The sequence below is a fragment of the Argiope bruennichi genome, chromosome 6, assembly GCF_947563725.1.
Source record: "Argiope bruennichi chromosome 6, qqArgBrue1.1, whole genome shotgun sequence".
Classification (NCBI taxonomy): Eukaryota; Metazoa; Arthropoda; class Arachnida; order Araneae; family Araneidae; genus Argiope; species Argiope bruennichi.
In genome coordinates, this window is record NC_079156.1 from 136027905 (window position 1) to 136048307 (window position 20403).

The following is a 20403-nucleotide window of genomic DNA, read 5'->3' on the forward strand; positions in this document are numbered from 1 at the left end:
CTTTACACTAAATTTCTAGATTTCTATCAAATTTTGAACGAAATCCATTCAAAGGAAGAATCTGTTTGCCCGAATACAAGTGAACACGATAACTAAACATACGAAGAGAATTAGACAGTTGAAATTCCATAGACAGATTTAATATTGACACCTGTCCACTTTTGAGCCAGATTCAACCGGAAAAGGACCGTCTGTCTGAACATTCAAAATCAGTCGCATTAAAGCGTTTTTGAGTTATCATGCTCTTATGCAGACAGACAGGTGTAGGTCCAAAAATATGTCTTTTCGAATTCGGGAAGGTCCGAAACTTGGAGATTCGTCAAAATATTTCCTGACGATTACTTTCTTTGTGTATCTTGTAGAGAGAAAATAAAAACAAATGGGATGATGATTAAAATAGGGAACATGAAACGCAACACATAGCTTGTAGGAGTTATGGATGCTTTGTTTTCAGACGTCAAACATGCATTCTTAGGTCACGATTTGTTGCACAGACCAATCATTTTTACATCAGCCTCCATTTCTTTGGCAGCGCTGCTACTGACCGATGGAAGAATGAATCTTGCAAATTTGGGAAGCCAGATAGCAGATTTTTCTTTCTTGATCTAGCTCTAATAACACTGTGATTTGTTATTAAATTGTAAAATTCATTTTAGACACCTGACAAAACCTCTGTGCTCACATTAAGCAGCAGTATCCTGCGATGAGACTTGAGGAATCGCCCTCGTCAGTTCTGTTAAAAACTTATAACTGGTTATCTGTGTTAATTGATAAATAAAAGCTATTATTTTTGGATGTCTGTATGTCAAATATTCTGAACTTAATAATTTTTGTTCCTAACTGAGTATTATATCAACCCGCAAAATTCTGATAGTTCAGATTTTTTTTTTTTTTTTTTTTTTTTTTTTGAATAGAGTAAACTTTTGATTTACAAAACTGACTTGGACTAAAGAATGCTCTTAAATTCGGAATCTTGAATTACGTTATAAGCATTTAAAAGTCTCTTTTACTTGACTTTGTAATTGCATTATATAGTATGAATATAATTTGAATGAAAATTTTATAACGACATATTATTGAAATAAATGAAAGGATAATTATACCATGTTGTTGAGCTTTTTGAATGTAGTTAAATAAGATTTAGCGATAAAAAGTGATAATTTTGAATTTTTCGGAAATATTCGCATTGCACACAACATAGCATGATTTTTTTCTTTCTTTTCTTTTTTTAAATGCATATTTATTTGAGGAACTAAAAGATTTTTTTTTTTCCTTTTTAGGTTCAATGAATTTTATGCCAAAAACTTTAAGAATACTCGGTGACGGGGGAGCCCATTTTTCTAATGCTTATGTTACCACGCCCATGTGTTGTCCTTCTCGAAGTTCCATGTTGACTGGTTTGTACGTCCACAATCACCAAGTCCATACAAATAATGACAACTGTAGCTCTCCCTGGTGGCAGCAAGAACATGAGACGAGAACTTTCGCCACCTACCTCAACAACGCTGGGTATAGAACAGGTAACATATTCATGATGAGTTTTACTAGTCTTGGATTTATACAAATAACATTAAGCATCTTTTAATGTTTATTCCATTAATTATATTGAATGAATTCAGTAAAAGCTAGTTGGTCTTATTGTTATTTAATCGAATGGTATTCGCCTTGACTACAGAAAATTGTTTGCCAACGGATTCTAAAACTTTGCGCGCATTTGCGCATGCGTTAGGATGGATTTAATTCGTCACAATAGGAGTGAGAGAAAGATAAGAGGAGGAGTTGTTTATATTTAACAATAAAGTAAACTCAGATTACTCGCTGATTAAATTAAAATAAAATAATCAAGACAGAAACAACATAACACTCACATGCATCTGGAAAAAAAAAAAAAATGAACGAAAAAGTATCTAATAGAACGGGAATCAAGGTCAAAGGGTAACGAAGAATTCTGGAAATACGCTCATCCTTCCACGTCTCACCCCTTAATGAGATAAAATCATCGAAAAGTGGTCGTCTCAGGATACTAAAAAGAGCTGTATGTAAATTTTTTCGACCTCTCTGTACTTATGGAAAGAAATGCAGTATAGAAAGGATGCATTGTGCGAGAAGATGGAAGGCGGAATGTTTTACTGAAAAGACATCTGACGGACTGTCCTTTGTCACTATGTGGACGATAATGTTTGTCTCCGTCACTTCAGTAGTGACCGATTGTGTCGAGGGCGACAGAATGGATTGCCTCGCTACAGTTCTCCCACAGCACTTCCCAGGAGCGTCAAGGTGAATAATCTACTGTACAGCATGGGAGATTATTGTTGAGCTCATATTTTAAGTGTGGGTGTTATCAAACACTTTATTAACTTTTTTTAACCAAAAATGGTAAAAATAACCTTTTCCTGCTTACATATCTCATTTCCTATATCCACATTTAAATTCCAGGGGTGTTTGTGCTCCGGGGAAATCCCGGAATTCCGGGGATTTTGAACTTCGATACCCGGAAATTCCGGGGATCGTCGTTCAAAAGGAAGTAGGAATAATAATGAATTATTTATTTTGATCTGGGTAATTTTGTTTGCTTTGAAAGCAGAAAACGCAAGGTCAGTGTGTGTGGTGAAAACTTTTCCTTTCTTTCTCCAAAGGCAGTGATAATGCGTGAAAAGGGGGAAAAACTTCTTTTTTGTTCTTTCCTTATTGCGAGTTATGACTCATTCCCCCGGTTCTCGGACATTCTCTTCTGGATTCTTTTCGGCAAGTAGGCGCGGCAGAAAAAAAAAGGGAGAGACTTCGTTCGACCAGATGTGCGATCACGTGACCTGGGTTCAAAGGTCTTAATTTTGCAAAAAAAGTAATTCATTGAACTTTTATAATTAGGTCATTCAATACTTCATAATCGTAATTTTTCATTTCTCCTCCCCCCTTTCTCGAAACTCCAAAATGTCGGTAGTAAGTCCGTAAAAGTTTCCGGGGATTTTTTGGGGTCCCACAAATACCCCTGAAATTCATTTATTTAATTTATATAGAAACCATGATTCTGGATTTGGAAGGTACTGCATGCATGTGAAATAAGAATAATCGTGTGCGAATCCCAAAATCATTGAAGCCACATGAGTTTTCAGGTTTTTATTTTAATGTCCCCCCCCTTAAAGTATATTTCCTGAATTTTTATAACAATGTAAATTAGTTTTAAATCTGGGTATTTTATAATCATATTTTATATTTCATTTCTGTTTTTAATATCAAAAAATAAAAGATAATTTACTGTTAATTATTAATATATGGGAGCCTGATATTTTTGATTGAAACTCGTGATTATTATTATTATTGAAATGAATAAATTGGGACTTTTAGCCGCAACGTCTGTCATCCCTTAATGCCAGAGAATGAGTTAAAAAACACCAAAAAAACTTCTTGGAACGAAGAAAAATTTGAAGAAAGCACTTATGAAAAACAGTTTTTTGGATCAGAATTTTGAGAGATGAAATTTCTTGGTGATTGAAAGTGAGCTTCCTCCAAAGGTTTACTCTATGAATTGAATACTTCAAGAATGTCATTTTCTTGGTTACAGGAGAGGCAGTCAGGATCATTATAAAGACCAAATTTGTTCAGTAGAGTTGTAGGATGATTATCTGAGTTACTTTCCGAATTATGATATGAGTTACTTTCGAAATTATGATATGAGTTACTTTCGGAATTATGATATGAGTTACTTTCGGAGATTTCAAGGTTTGAAGGACAGAAAAATTATCTGTTAACAAGAAAAAGTTGTGATATTTACAAAAATCTTTGGGCAACAAAATGAAGATCTGTAACATTTTTTAGGTGTCCGATTTGGTAGTAAAGGTGTTTTTTCTAGAAAAATTCACAAATTTGTTTTTATTATTACCTAAAAATAACGTGTAAACTTAGCAGATTCTGAAGCAGTCTGTTTTTAATATATATGAGATAGAATATGGATGTGGGCAGTGTTAGATACACAGTAGATAAGAATGGGAATAGATAAAAATGAAGCCAGAAATAGTGATATCTTCAACCGGGAAGTGAGTGATTTGTTTTATTTTTACCATAAAGTTCTCAAAAAATAATATTTGAAATATCTGTATTCTTTTTTTACCTTCTAACCACACTATATTTCCGACAATTCTGTTGAAAAAGTTAGAAAGTAGCATTTGTTTCTAGTGTATTTATATGAATTAAAGTACGTTTTTAAAGCTAATTTTCTGAAGCATCAATATTTCACTATGATTGGTTCGCGGAAAACAGGAATCTCAAAAGCAGGTGAATAAAATTTCATGAAATTTGGTATGCACATTCCAGACACTTTCGAGGATGTAATAAGAAGTTGATTTTAACATATCTTTATGCAATCATGTTTTACAAATACTCTTGATTCAAAACATAGAAAACTGTTGGCAAAAAAAAAAAAAAAAAAAAAAAAAATAATTGGCAACTTTAAACGTGAGACTTTAATGAAATATGTTCTTCTGTACACAAATTTATTTTTTAATCCAGAAAGATATTATCAGTGAATAAAAGGTTTCTAAATGATGGTTTGATATCGAAATATTTAAAACTTACTTTATTTTCATTTCGTTGGTGTGGACGTCTAGATCGAATTTTCATTTTATTATGTATTATTAAAATCATCAGATGGGCTTGCTCAGTATAAAGATCAACTTCATATTTATCCTGGTAATAACCTGAAACTTGTTCTATTAATTCCAATTAGTTTTTACCTGGAAGAATGCAATATTGATTTTATTTTTGTTTAATCAGCTGTTAAAACTTAATTACTTTAATAATAAAAATCAAGATTGTAGCAAATGACTACAAATAGAAAGTGCTTACTAGAGGATGAGTCATTTGTTATATAATATGTTATATATATTGTTCAGTTTATGTTCTATAAAAAAATGTAATGCAAATAGTAATGAAGTAAGCATGTAGATAAAAACATGTGTATATTCCAACATAATTATAGATTCTTTTTGAAAAATTAATATCTAATAAGATTAGAGTATTTATCTGTACTTTATGCTTCTTACAATGCAAGAATGATTTTAGATATGTACAATGAAAAATGGATAGAAATTTACATTCTTTAATATTCTGCCTTCAGTTTCTGTGTGTCTGAATTATTATCACAATGCCATTGCATCATTTTTTTTTCTAAACATCAGCAATGATAGTTTCTTAAACATCGAATCGGTTTTGCATTATAATCTTGAGATATTAGAAGCAAAGTGGCACTTGGAATTGAATAGATTCTTTGTGTAATGCAAGAGTTGACATACTTTGATTGAGAAATCACATGTTTATATTTAGATATGTGCTTGAAAATAAAGCAATCTAAATAGCCTAAAATAGTCTTGATTTGAAAATAAAGCAGCTGTTTGTAAAATTTAACCTCACATAGAGCGATTTGATTTATTTCCTTATTGTTACATGACTGATAGCATTCAGGCAGTTCTGTTCTTTATTTGTATCAAATACCATTAAAATGTGTAACTAAAAGTTTACATTCTGGAATAGCTTCTCCATCATTATCTAGTAATAAATGCTGAACAGTAATCTAGTAATAAGTGCTTATCTTTTTTATATTCCCGACATTTTTGTGTCTCCTTGTATATGTCCGTGTATGTGCCAGTAATCATTTACTAACATAGAATTTAAAAAGAGACTGTGACAATTAGGAATTTTGCATTAAAATAAAAATGACTAGTTAAAGAAAATTTCTCAGAAAATACAAGCTTATTCTTACACTGTATATGAACATCGAGAGCAATTTCTTTTCCACATATTTATTATTTGTTATGACATTGTGTTAAGTTTCCAAGATTTATATTAATATAATGTATGTTTAATTATTTTTTTCAGCTTACTTTGGCAAATATCTCAATGAGTACAATGGTTCCTATATCCCTCCTGGCTGGCGAGAATGGGTTGCTCTTATTCGGAATTCTAGATTCTACAATTATTCCATCAATGTTAATGGAAATAAAATAAAACATGGGGATAATTATTTTAAAGATTATTATCCAGATTTAATAGCCAATGACAGTATTAGTTTTCTTCACAGATCTAAAAGGTATTTTCTTTATTTCTCTATTTGATTATTTACTCGTAAATTTTTATATAAATGGTGATTAAAACTATTGAATTATACAAGATTTTCATAGCTGTACTTTTATTGCTAGTGTGTAACTAACGCCCTCTTCACCTCTTCTCCCTCAAATATTTGAATTGAAATTATCATCTGTTAATTGGATTGGTTCTGTTTTGAATGTAGTGATATATCTGCTAAACAAAATTCTTTACTCTCTTTCAGGCATTAAATTCCCATTTGGGGTTCTTTTTCTAGTGTCCATTAATATGCATAATTTAGATTCTAATCTAATGCTTGCAAACTTAAGTGTAAAACCTTTCTGTATCAAAATTGAAGGTAGGGTTTATACAAAAACCGACTTTTTAAAAAACCGGTTTTCAAATTCAATGTTTCCAAAAAACCCGGTTTTAGCCTCTTTTCAAATTTTTGTCAAAAAAAAAAAGAATAGGGAAAAATATTTTATTTGATTTATATAAAATAACAATAAACGAAATCAATATCAAAGTGAAAATATATATATAAAAATTAAGGATTGCAGATACATATTACTTACACAAAAATAACCTAAACTCAAACAAAAATTTTAAAAAATATTTATATTATTTTCACTAATTTTAATTTCTCCTAAGAAAATAGGATTTTAAAAAACTTAAAATATCCACTGAATGGTGGCTAAGATTTTGGACACAATATTGCCCGAAATTGAAAATACTTGTTCACTAGCTACTGTGCTTTTTTTTATAGTTTTCATGGTATCAAATAACAAATCTATGTTTTTTGTTCTTTTATTCGTTGCAAATAATGAAAATTCAGCTTTCAGTGTCTTTGGATTTGTAAGTTTTTCTTCAGGATCTTCAAGAAACTTATGAATTGATTTTTCCTTGGCTTCTTTTAAAAAAGCATTACTGTGATGAGTAGTTTCTTCGATTTTCTCTTCATCATAATCGGTTTCCACATAAGAATTTGGAAATATTCTAGACAATATGTTTCCAGATAACTTAGTAATTTCGGTTTTTGAAAGTAAAAAAAAAAGTGCACTAGATTTTTTCGCTGAACTAGAAATGTTTTGTGGATTTTGCAAATACAGCAAAAGAGTTAGTAATTCTACTTGTCTTCTTTATTGAATTAGTTCTTTTAAGTTATTTTAGTGTTTAAATTTTTTAGTTCATTTAAAAGCTATTCAAATACACTTTCACTGGTTAAAAAATTGGCATCTCATCGCCCTAAGCTTTCAGCTGCTAGACGAATCGATCCCAACTGATAAAAATATTTGTTTTTTGAAGAAGAGGAATATCCAAGTGTTCCTGAAAACCGGTTTTCTTAATTTAAAAACTGGTTTTCAAATGTGACAAATTTACTTTAAAAAACCAGGTTTGAAAATTCATCAAATCCTAATTAAAAGTTATGCATTTCCTTACCAGTAAAATTGTTTGGAAATATATGCATATATGTATTTTATATTAATATTCTGAATAATTCAAAATTATGTCAGATTTTTATTTCATTTGTAATTTTCCAGATACTGGAAACACTATCTCAATCTTGCTGTGCCAAATATGTCTTTTTAGTAAAAAATATTGGGTAAAGGTAATAATTCAACCCACAATATTTTTGAGTGTAATTGTAGCTGTAAATTTTTAATAGTGTGTCATGTACATTAAGAAAGGGAATTTTCTTACTGGGATTTGAGAAATACACATACTATTATCTATACTATCTCTCATACATATATTTTTATTCTAATTGTAAAACAAATACAAATAAGTTTCAATATATGAATGCATTAAAAATTTGAAATAAAATAATCACAGTTCCCTCCAAAAGACAAAGTATATGGATGAGAAAGATACTTATCATTCTAGAAGATAAATATCTGGATAAATTAGTAGATTATTTGGAGGATATAAAAATGAAAATGAGCCATGTTTCTTATGTGAGAGTTTACTGCATGGGCTGGTGAAAGCTATTCTATAGTTACCTTTAATTGCTATTAATGGCAACCCATCATTCAGACATATCTTATCTCTGAATACCAAAGTGGATGAATTATACAGCAATGTTAATATTTGATAATGACAGGATTTTTCTAAATCTTGTCATTATTAAATCTTATCAACAAATTATCTAGTTGTTTTCATAAACAAAGAACTTTCATGAATATGTTTAATAAGGGGTGAGCTTAAATTTTTGTGCTGCTTTGGTATTAGTTATGTAATTAGTTTATAAGGATTTGATTGGAGTTAATGGATTATAAATTATTTTAATTTGTAGGCATTTCCCTAATAAACCTGTGATGATGGTTCTGTCCTTTCCTTCACCCCATGGGCCAGAGGATGCTGCTCCCCAATTCCACCACCTCTTCAAAAATGTCACCACACATAGGTATTGGATAAATCATTTTGAAGCCAAACACAAAAGCTGAATCTTATTTTCTGATCCATTTTGACTTATATTTCATACATTTATTTTTGATTTTTAAAGATTATTTAACTTTGATAAATCTTTATGACCCAGCGGCATATTGTTCAGATTATATTTTAATATATTACTAAATAATTAAAATATAATCATTTGATCTTTACTCTCAAAATATGTTTTGAATTTGAATTTTTTAATTATATTAACCACCTCTTAAAAAAAGGGGGGGGGGAGGGGAGGGGAATGAAATATAGCACAGTTGTCACATGCTAATGAACAGTCTGTATCAATTTTATCTTTTTATTTATTTATTGAATATCTTTAGGCTTTACCAAACAACACAAACTATGCAAATTTTGTTTTTGTTAGAATCCATCATTTTGTAAATGAAATATGTATTAAAAAAATCAAGTTTTAACTTTGTATTAATAAAACCTGCAATTATTTATATATTATCAAATATAAACATATAATCTGATGTTCATAGCTAAATCTGTTGATCTGATTTCTGAAATATAAGCGATGAATCAGTTGAAAACTGAAAAAAACTTGACTGAATAGTGCTTTTTCAATGTAAACCACTGGTAATAGAAAGTTATAACAATTACGAAATAAAAAGTCAGATTTCCGACAATTGAAGATAAAAATTAAAAAGCATTGATTGATAATATAGCTGACAAAATAGATTTAATGAGACTACTAATTGTTCAAGATATAAATAGCAAGTAAAACATTTGAGATTGAAATTATTAAGTACTAAAGGTATGTATGTTGAAGCTAACGATTTGTAGACTATTAGTAATGTACCACTACAGTATAAAACTGAGCTCAAAGAAGCTGAAACAGCTGCATTATATTGTGTTTGAAGAAATAATAATTTGATAAGCTATTCTTGGCATATTTGTTAGAAGATCCCAATGAATTAAAATCTTTTATACCTGTTCATTTTCAAATTTAAGGAAATGAGAAATCATTGATTTAGATTTGACCCTTGGTAAATGCTGAAACATGTGCATTATTTTCATACTTTATTAAAATGTTTTTATAAATTTTAAAAGAATGTTTTGTGAATGTGTTTTGAAGAATTGGTCAGAAGTTCTCAGACAGTTTCAAAGAAGGAGCTTTCTCAAGAAAAGTGCCCTAGTTCAGTCTATCACCTCCCCCCCCCAAAAAAAAAGAATTGGCCTTTAATTTAAATATTAGAATTGTTTACCATCAAGTACAAAAAAATTAAAAAAAAATTTACAATTTTGTCACTGAGAACAAATAATTTTGATTTCATTTTTTTCTCAAAAATTTCATCTTTTTCAAAATCAAATTTGCATTGTAACTACTCTGAGAAAAGCTTATAATTAAACAATGTTACCTGGAAGCATGCAACAGTATAATTCTAAAATATGTTACCATAACAGAGTTAATTGTATATTAATATGAAATTATTCTGCGAATAAATCTTCTACAAATGCTAAAAATACATGTCATTCTGTTGATAAAAAAGAATTATTGAAGTTGTAGAAATGGTCTGTATATAGTCACTTGTCCTAGGAATGATGAAAATAAACTATCTATTTTTGTTTTCACTATAGAAATTGTATTAATTTCTTTATTGATCAGAATTGAAATTTACTTATGATAATAGTTTTCTATTTTTCTGTTGACTTTCAGTTCAATTGAAAATCATAAAATATATAATATAATGTAATATAATATAATATAATATAAATTCAAGTAATAGAATAAATATATAGTTAATCTCAGTAACCCATGAGATTAGGGATTGCAATACCGGGAGACCGAATACCGGTATTTTGAGCCATTTGTACAATTTTGTAATACCGGTATTCACAAATTTAAATACCGGTTTTTCGGTATTTACTAGAAATTTTAAAAATTGTCTCCACTATATGCTCAGGGATCGCTAACATAGCAAAACAGTATACGTTTTTGTTTTTATGTTTCCCTAACGGGCGAAATTAATTAGCTAATTAATGGCTTAATTATTTGCTTAAATCTAAATTAGAGAAACATGGATTATCCCTGAAAGAAAATATTGTATCCATAACGACTGATGGAACAATACTTATGAAAAAAGTTGGAAAGTTGATTGGTGCAAATCAGCAGTTGTGCTAGGCACGTGGAATTCAATTAGGAATAATAGATGTATTACACCAAAAAAAATAAAGAACAGAAGAATCCAAATACTGTGGATATAGAAACTTCGGATTCCAACTTTGAAAAGAGTAAGAGTGAGAGCGATAGTGACAATGAAGATAATGACAATGTAATTGTTGAAGAAGATATTGATAATGAGGATGAAATATTAACCTATCAATGAATTGCTTCCTATAATAAATGTAAAGTTCGAAAAATTGTTAAGATATTTAAACGTTCCCCTATAAAAAGGATATATTACTAAGATATATACTAACTGAAAATAAAACAAAATATATGTTAATATTAGATTCTAAAACACGTTCGAACAGTTTACTCCTAATGATGTAACGATTTTTGAAACTGAGAAATCCAATCCAAAAAGCAATAATCGACTTAAACCTGCAAATTAATTTTTGAGATAGTGAATTTGACTTAATATCCAGAACTATATCAGCTCTACTTCCAATAAAACTGACTATTGAGGCATTATGTCGGAGAGATTCTAATTTATTAACAGCTATTGCAACAATAAATTTCATGTGGCAGTCACTGGAAGAACAGCACACATCACTATCTAAAGAGTTATATATTACATTGAAAAAATCGTACAGAAGAAAGACATACCGAAATTGAAAATGTCTTATGGTATTTACATAATTATAAGGATTTTTAAAATGAAAAGGAAAAAGAAAAGAAAATAACCAATTCAAATTAGGTAAATACTTGGAAAAAGTATATCGCGCATTGCTAACAGTACCACTGTTGAGACTCTACCTGAATTTCATTTCATTCAGTCGTTTCTCCGCTAATAAGATTCAAAGATGTGGGATCGTAATGTGAAATAATCCACTCGTTATTAATCCGACTCCATTTTATTATCTATCTAAATTACAATTCTATTTACATGCTATATTTATATTTAGTTGCCATATACAAAAACATACATTGGTTTCGCGCGCAGTTAATTCTGATTTTAGAGTTGTAAAAGCAAGTTATAGCTCTAGTATGATTAAAGTTAAAATTAGTTTTTAGCCAAAGGCGCTCGTAACATCCTCCCACCTTTTGATTTTTAAATTAGGAGGTTACAAAATCAAAATTAACAAAATATTGCATTCAAAATATTTAGAAATCAAAACATGAAATGCACATATTTGAAAAGTACATAATAAAGTTTAAAAGTTAGTTAAAACGTGAAGGTTTAACCACTTTTCTTCCACTTCTAGTTTTTGTTTCATAGTCGTTATTTTCCGAGCTCGGGATTTCGATTTCTTCATACGAAGCAACCGGTTCGTTTTTTCTCGCACCCACAGGATCGTCATGGTCTAATTCCAAGGGGTATAAACGTTGCACTGGACGCACAAGTTCCCCACTCGCTGTTTTTAGCTTCACTACTCGGATGCAGCCATCTTTCCCAGGAAACACTTCGATTACCAATCCCAAAGGCCAGTCTAGTCGCTTTTTGATATCACTTTCAATTATAACAATATCTCCCACTTGCACTTGTCTAGATTCCTTTCCTTTTGGCTTCTTCTGGATTAACAAGCTTAGATATTCTTTTCGAAATCTTTTCCTCAAGTCCTCTCGTAATTTTTGTTGATACTGATATCGTTTGGAGATATTTACTTTATCCAAAGTATCCAAATCGGGAACTCCTACCTTTGTAGTCTCTTGAATGAACATTGAGGGAGTCAGTGGAATTAAATCATTCGGATCTTCCGATAGATAATTCAAAGGTCTAGAATTGATGTTGGCTTCTACGTCACAAAGAATAGTGAACATTTCTTCGTAATGAAGCGATGCCTTTCCTAAAACTCTTCTTAAAAGCTTCTTCACCATCTTAATCATGCTCTCAAAAAATCCGCCCCACCAAGCAGCTGTTGGGGGGTTAAATTTCCACTGAATTCTTAAGACGGAGGCTTCATTGACAATCTTGTCCCAATCAAGAGAACCCATCAAATTATTTGTTCCAGTAAAATTTGTTCCGTTATCGCTGTATATAGTCCTAGGTCGCCCTCGTCTTGCGACGAATCTTCTAAAACCTAGAAGGAATCCATTAGTTGAAAGACTCTGTATTAATTCCAAATGAATGGCCCTATATACAGCGCAAGTAAAAAGCAAGATCCAGGCCTTTTTCCCATCCTTTAAATGAAGCGGCCCTGCTAAATCCACTCCAGTGACTTCGAATATCAAGGCTTCCCGTACACGATCTTCCGGTAGTGGCGCAGGAATTGATTCAATTTTCTTGCTCGTATATCTTTTGCATCTTATACACCTTGAGAGCACTTTCTGGACAGTTTTTCGGCCCTGCAGAATCCAAAATTTTTGACGGATATCTGTTAGGACAACTTGAACTCCAGCATGGGAAGAGATCAAATGATGTTCGAAAATCAATCTCTCCACTAATGGGTGCTTACAAGGCAATACTAGAGGGTATCTAAAATTTTCTTCATCATCTCGTCTAGTAATTTTAGTTTTCAATCTAATTAGTCCATCAGAATCATTAAACACACAGAGTGATTTAAGTTTTGATCTTGCATCTTCGTTATTAAAGGTTTCTTGTTGCACGATTTGTATCACCTTTCTTTCGGCGGCATCTAGTTCTGCAACAGTTAAAAGATCTTTCATCTTGTTAATTGGATTTCGGCAATTTTGTACAAATCGTAGCATCCATGCTATCATTCGCACAATTTTGGAATATCTTGAGAACTTGTACAAATACCAGGATTTATTCAGATCTGTAGAGTTGACTAAAGTTACGACCCTCTTTTTCCTTTCCCGGAAAACCTCTTCAAAATTGTATTCAGAGTCTGTCGCTGGCCATTCTTCTTCTGGAAGTTTCAACCACTGTGGGCCCTCCCACCATCTCGATTTCAAAAATCCTTGGATTGAACAACCACGGGAAGGGAGATCAGCAGGATTGCAAGTGCCTGGGAGATGCTTCCAAGCATCCTTTGAAGAAAGACTTCTTATTTCTTCTACTCTGTTATTCACGAACGTACCCCAATGATCTTCTTTTTGAATCCAATGAAGAGCAACAGAAGAATCTGTCCAATAAAAAGTAGGTACGTCTCTCAAAGACATAGAATTTTTAATATCTGAAGTTAACCTAGCTCCAATGCAGCATGCTAGTAATTCTAGACGAGGTATTGTAATAACCTTTAAAGGTGCTACTCTACTTTTTGCCTCTATAAAATATATTTTGACTTCCTCTCCCAAGGTATTTCTCAAAAATACGACAGTACTGTATGCAACTTTGCTGGCATCACAAAAGGTATGAAGACTTAGTCCTTCGGTGCAGCCATTGATCTTTACACATCTAGGGATCTTAACTTCAGACAGCAATTTCAAATCAACAATCAAAGTTTTGAATTTTTTCTGAATGTCATCTGGTAGAATTTCATCCCACCCTAAGTTTCTTTTCCAAATATTTTGCACTAAGAGTTTTAAACATATTGTCACAGGACATAAAAATCCAAGTGGATCAAATATCTTTTGAGACGTTGACAGAATATTTCTTTTACTGCAAACATCAAAATTAAATTCTGTATTTTGTAAATCACAGAAAAGGAAATCTTCATTTGTATTCCATAACAGTCCAAGTACTGAGGTTGGAACAGTTGGCTCGTCCCGACTTAGGTCCCTTGTATATTCCCAACCTCGAAGATCAAAACAAGCCTTGGAAAGCAACAGCTTTGCTTCTTGAATGAATCGGGTAAGATCATCTTCATTGCGCACGGATGTCACACAGTTATCTACATAAAAGGAATTCTTCAATATTTCGGAGGTTTCAGGAAAGCACTCTTTACTTTCCTCTAGATGATTCATCAAAACCGCTGCCAAGAGGAAAGGACTACAAGTGAGGCCAAAAACAAGACGGCGGTGACGAAGTATCTCAAATTTTCTTGTTTCGTAATCTTTCCACCAAAGAAATCGCAAAACATCTTGATCCTCTTTTGCAATTGAGATTTGAAGAAAGGCTTTTTTAATATCAGAAATTACCCCAATGTTATTTTGTCTGAATTTTCTTAAAATGGGTGGAATTTGCTCTATTAAATTTGGTCCCTTTTCCAGACAGTCATTTAAGGACGGAACTTTCTTAACTCGACAAGAAGCGTCAAACACTGGACGTACTTTGGTTGATGAGTTTTCCTTAAAAACACCTCGGTGCGGCAAATAATAACTTGGATTTCCCTCCTCCATTTTGGGCACTTTCTCTATTATATTTTCCTCAAGCCATTCTTCAAAAACAGCCTCATATTCTGCATATTTCTTTTCATCTTTTAACTTTTGTGAAGTACGGATACAACGTTGTTCAGCTGTGGATCTATTGTCTTGTAGAATTTCTTTTGCTTCTATCCAAGGTAGCTTAACTATGTATCTGCCATTTTCATCTCTATCCACTGCTTTCATAAAATGATCCATTGCGTTTCTTTTCATTTCTTCTTTAGATTTAGTTTCAACTGGATCCATAATACCTAAAGTTTCTAATTTCCAAAGATCAGAGATAGAGCTATTTTGTATTAGCATTGAAGTCACCAGTTGAGCGGAAGTATTTTCCTCTTTTCCTCCAAAAACTTTACCCATGATCAGCCAGCCTAATTTTGTTTCATATGCTACTAATCCACATTTCAGAGCATATATATTTCCTGAGAATAACTGTCCGCAAAAGTCAGCTCCTATCAGCAATTCAATGTCCGGACAATCTTTGCCTTGATCAGAGAGTATTATATTCTTTTTCTTCAACTCCTTTTGCCAATTTCCTTTGTGGATCCGAGGTATTTTTCCGCATATAATTGGTTGATCGAGGACTTGCATATCGTAAGTGAATCCCGTATTCAAATTCTGAAGGGTTATTTCATATAGTCCATGATCTTGTTTTTCTAACGTAGATCCACCAAATACCGAATGTATGATATTTTTAACTTCAATGGGCCTCAGATTCATTTCTTTAATTGTTTTCTCTAATAAGTATGATCGCTGCGAACCACTGTCAATAAGAGCTCGTACTCTGCGTGTTTTTCCTTCTGCTTTAATATTAACTTGCAATGTTTGAAGGAGAACTTCTTCAGCAGCACACTGATTGGATAAATTGACATTTAGATTCTCTTCCACCTCAGGTGTTTTGACTTTTGGTTTGTTTGTTGGCAGATCTGGACACATCAAAGTCCAATGCCTCTTATTACAAAGCAGGCACTGTACATTTGACTTGCAAATTCTTGACCTATGGCCAGGCTTTAAACAAGTGAAGCAGCATTTTTTATTTTTCAAAATCTTTTGTTTCTTTTCAAAATCAAATTTTTTGGCATTGTAACATTCTTTGCTTTCGTGAGGTTTTTCACAAAAAACGCAGATGGTAGTATGTTTTCTTTTTTCTGTACCTCCTGAAAACAAATCTGTAGCAGTAGCCACAGAATCAGAATTCCTCTCCTTACACACCTTAGGTGCAAATCCTGATTTCGCTAAGCGAATTCTTTCCTCACCTTCTATTTCTGTTTTCAGAAAGAGTAATAAGTTTTTCAGTTTTTCTGAATAAGCATTGCTTTCCGGGTCATGATTTGCTATTATAATTGGATTACGCAGCCATACCCTGAATATATCTTCAGGTATGCAGGATTCCACCAGGGGGAAAAGCATTGCTGAATACTTGTCTGATGTTAAACCAATTGATTCTAGAGCTCTTAAGTAAGTTTCTAATTTATCATAAATTTGCGACGTGCTTAATTTCCTTTTAGCTTCTGAAGCATTTATTATAACTAATTTTAGTAGCTCACGAACGTAGTATTCAATAAGCAACTCATCCTTTCCGAAACGCGACTTTAAACTTTCTATTGCCTTGCAATAATTCGCATTTGTTGGAGGATAACTGTCTATAATTTCCCGAGCTCTAGTTCCTTCACTTACACATTGGATCAAATATTGAAATTTGTCTTCATTTTCTAATTTATCATCATCATGAATACGCTTAAATTGACTCCAGAAAGCCAGCCAATTCTTAATTTCACCGTTAAATTTAACGAGTTCTATTTTAGGTAACTTAAGTTTTCGTTTAATTCTAGGAGAAACAGAACCAACGCTTTCCTTTTCAGCGTAAGAAAGTTTAGTCAAATATATGTCCACATTTACTTTCGCTTCAATCATTTTTGTGCTGTATTCTTCGATTTTCATATACTCATCTTCATACTTTTCGGTATCAGAATTTTCCAGAAGAAAACTACATATTTCATTATCTAATTTGGCCAAATCCGAATAAATTCGTTCCAAATTGCCGAAAAGTGATTTAATCTCTTTTTCCTGAGGTTCATCGACCTTTAATCTTTCAATTAAAACATTATACGTTTTCGTAAAGTTAGATCTAATAGGTATTCGCTTCTTAACGGACATCTCCATTTTTATTTCACTACTTAATTCTTATTGCAAATAAAAACAGACGTACCGTATTTTTAGCAATCACGTCCGGGTTCACCACAATGTTGAGACTCTACCTGAATTTCATTTCATTCAGTCGTTTCTCCGCTAATAAGATTCAAAGATGTGGGATCGTAATGTGAAATAATCCACTCGTTATTAATCTGACTCCATTTTATTATCTAACTAAATTACAATTCTATTTACATGCTATATTTATATTTAGTTGCCATATACAAAAACATACATTGGTTTCGCGCGCAGTTAATTCTGATTTTAGAGTTGTAAAAGCAAGTTATAGCTCTAGTATGATTAAAGTTAAAATTAGTTTTTAGCCAAAGGCGCTCGTAACAACCACCAACTAGCGTAGATGTTGAAAGAGCGTTTTTGACAGTTGGTAATTTTTACACAAAATTACTTTTCAGGCTTAATGACAGTACAATGGATGCATTATGTTTTTTAAGATCACATTTCAAAAATTTGTAATAGTACCCCAGACTGAATAGTGATATTTACACTTTTTTGTGATTTAAATAAATAAGATGTTTTTTTACTTTTTTGTGATTATATACTGTTATAATTTATAAGTTACAAATTATTTTTTTGTGATATTTACACTCTCTAACAAAACTGGCAAATAAAACAAAGAAACACCTGTGTTTTCTTTCTTTTTCGAAAATTTCTAATACCGGTATTAAGATTTAAAAAATACCGAATACCGGTATTGAAATTTTGGTCCGGTATTGCAATCCCTACATGAGATAAATATCTTTTAATCTGATTTAAATATTTATTAATTTCCTACTTTTTATCTTAAATTAGTTCTTGTTTCATTCTAAAATTTTTCTTAATTCAAATTCCACTTATTTATTTATTTATAACACACGCTCTAAAATATTCCAGACACTTAACTTCTTATGTTTCGAGCTAAGAGATAAAAATGCCTAACATCCACAACAAAGGTTTCAAAGATACCTTAGATTCCCTTAGGTACTTTCACTTTTATGCTCTGGTATGAACATATATGTTCTGCTTTTGATCCCATATATAAATCATGCCCTCCTGTGAAAAAGTTAATTGATGGTAATTCCCAATTTGTCTTATTTTCGTCTATGCATCTGCTGATTTATGTTTTATAATACAATTGATTATTTATTTTGGTACTTTTATATATTAGTATATTTTTTTACGTAGTTTTCCGGTCGTACTGAAAATTGCTTCTCGTGATAATCTAATGTCTCTTGAATTTTCAGAACACCCAGTTGGAATTTTGCTCCCAATCCTGACAAACAATGGCTTCTACGTCACACTGGAAAAATGGAACCAATTCATGTGAAATTTACTGATGTGTTGCACACAAAACGCCTCCAGACTTTGCAGTCTGTTGATGATGCTGTTGAAAGAGTATTTTAATTTCTTTTATATTATATTTTTGTGAACTTATATGATTTTTAGCAACTCTTGATTTTGTAACTACTCATATGATTTAAATGAAATAAAATATATTTTTATTAGACATTCCATCCATAAATTAAGAGGAAATTATTATACTCTTTATTTTGAGGGGGACAGAGAAGAAGTATGCAAATCATAATCAAAATTTGCCATAAATAACATACGAATTTTAATTATTTGAAGCAAGAACTATGAAAACAATTACAAACAATTATTTGGAAGTAAGATATGTGTTGAGCGTAGTTTTTAAACATATTAATAAAAGTAAAACATATTGAAATGAAAGTTGCCAATATTACATTCATTAAAATCTTGCAAAAACATTTAATGATTCAATGACTTTTTTGTATAAAATTCTTCATAATAAGCTAAAAAAATTTTCTATCGTGCTTTGTAATTAGATAAAGTTTATTATGAGATTTATGTTATTCTCATAATTTGTAATGGAGACTGGATAGAGATTTTCTATCAAATTTTTTATTTGCTTTTTTGATGAATTTGTTTCTAAAGTTTTAGTTTTTTTTATTAGAAGTTTGTTCTTAATCTTTAGAAGCTCATAAACTGTCAGTTATGCAAATCCAGTAGATCGTTCACTATATTAATTTCAAACTTCTTATTCTAATTGGCTGGCATAATTGTCAACTTCTTTTTCACGTTAGAAACAATTCGAAACACAACAAACACGAAATTAATTGCAACAATTTGTTAATTGCTTGTTATCAACGTTCTTTTTCACTTCAGCAACTTGAATAATTTCCATTTTTTAAAAATGGAAATTATTCAAAAAGTAAAGGTAAAATAAGAAACTACAATAACTGTAAGTTTATGTAAGTTGAGATATTGTTGTTTATCATTAATGAGAATAACTGAATATCTTTGAAGTCATCATTTAATCATGTGTTTGAAGTTTCTATGTTTTTCATTGATTATGCATGTGAATTCCACTTGAGAGTTCGGATCTTTTTTAAGAGGACCATTCATATTTTGAAAAAAAAAAAAAAAAGAGAACCAATTTTTAAATAGTGATTAAACAGAATCCATAATTTTGAATTCGAATATTAGCTTAGAAATTGAAAGCCACATTTTGCCATTGCAACATAATAGTGCTTTCACACAGTCTGTTAGAGTATTTATTTTTTGTCTTCTCTAGAAATAATCCTATCCAACTGTTATGATACAGCAAAATAAGGGAGTTGTTATCCATAGGGTGATTAAAGACCCTTATGAATAATGCAGGATTTGTTTGAATGTTAGCATAATGATTAAAGCTTGTAGGAATAATCTTTGTTTAATTGTGTTTGAGTTAAAATTATTACATATCGGTTATTGAATTCTTAAATCATTTTATGAGAAAAGTGATTATTGCTATTTTATCTGGAAATTCACAGTTCAGTCAGTTATTTCTTAGAGAATGCATAAGTGTTTTTTTTTTTTTTTTTTAATTTCTTAAAACAGGGGCTTGAAACATTTAAAATACTTTTAGTTTTAAAAATGCAAGATTGAATGTGTTATTAGTAAATTATTTGTTTATTAATAGTTTTATCTCAAAAGCTCTACAGAGAATTGCGATCACTTGGAGAGTTAGAAAATACGTACATTTTCTACACATCAGATCATGGTTACCACCTTGGACAATTTGGTTTGGTGAAAGGAAAGTCCATGCCTTTTGAGTTTGATGTTAGAGTGCCATTTTTTGTTCGTGGTCCTAAAGTTCCTCGTGGAGTTAGGTATGGATTTTTTTCTGTATGGAGTTATTTCAGTTATTATTTATTATTGTAATTTAAAAATTTCTGATACAATGACTATTGACTAAAATATTATATTCTAGAATAAAAATGCATAGCAACGTAGTTGATGTATCTGATAATATA

The 20403-nt window shown here is 31.2% G+C and overlaps 1 protein-coding gene across 1 annotated transcript in view; it reads left to right on the forward strand.

The window, feature by feature from the left end:
• The window catches only part of LOC129971469 (putative extracellular sulfatase Sulf-1 homolog), a 90893-nt gene that overhangs the window by 50140 nt on the left and 20350 nt on the right, over positions 1 to 20403 (forward strand). The window contains exons 4-8 of the mRNA XM_056085265.1: positions 1281 to 1520; positions 5872 to 6082; positions 8372 to 8482; positions 18331 to 18481; positions 20084 to 20259. Of these exons, the coding sequence (XP_055941240.1) occupies positions 1281 to 1520; positions 5872 to 6082; positions 8372 to 8482; positions 18331 to 18481; positions 20084 to 20259 (889 nt within the window). The remainder of the gene's footprint in view (positions 1 to 1280; positions 1521 to 5871; positions 6083 to 8371; positions 8483 to 18330; positions 18482 to 20083; positions 20260 to 20403) is intronic.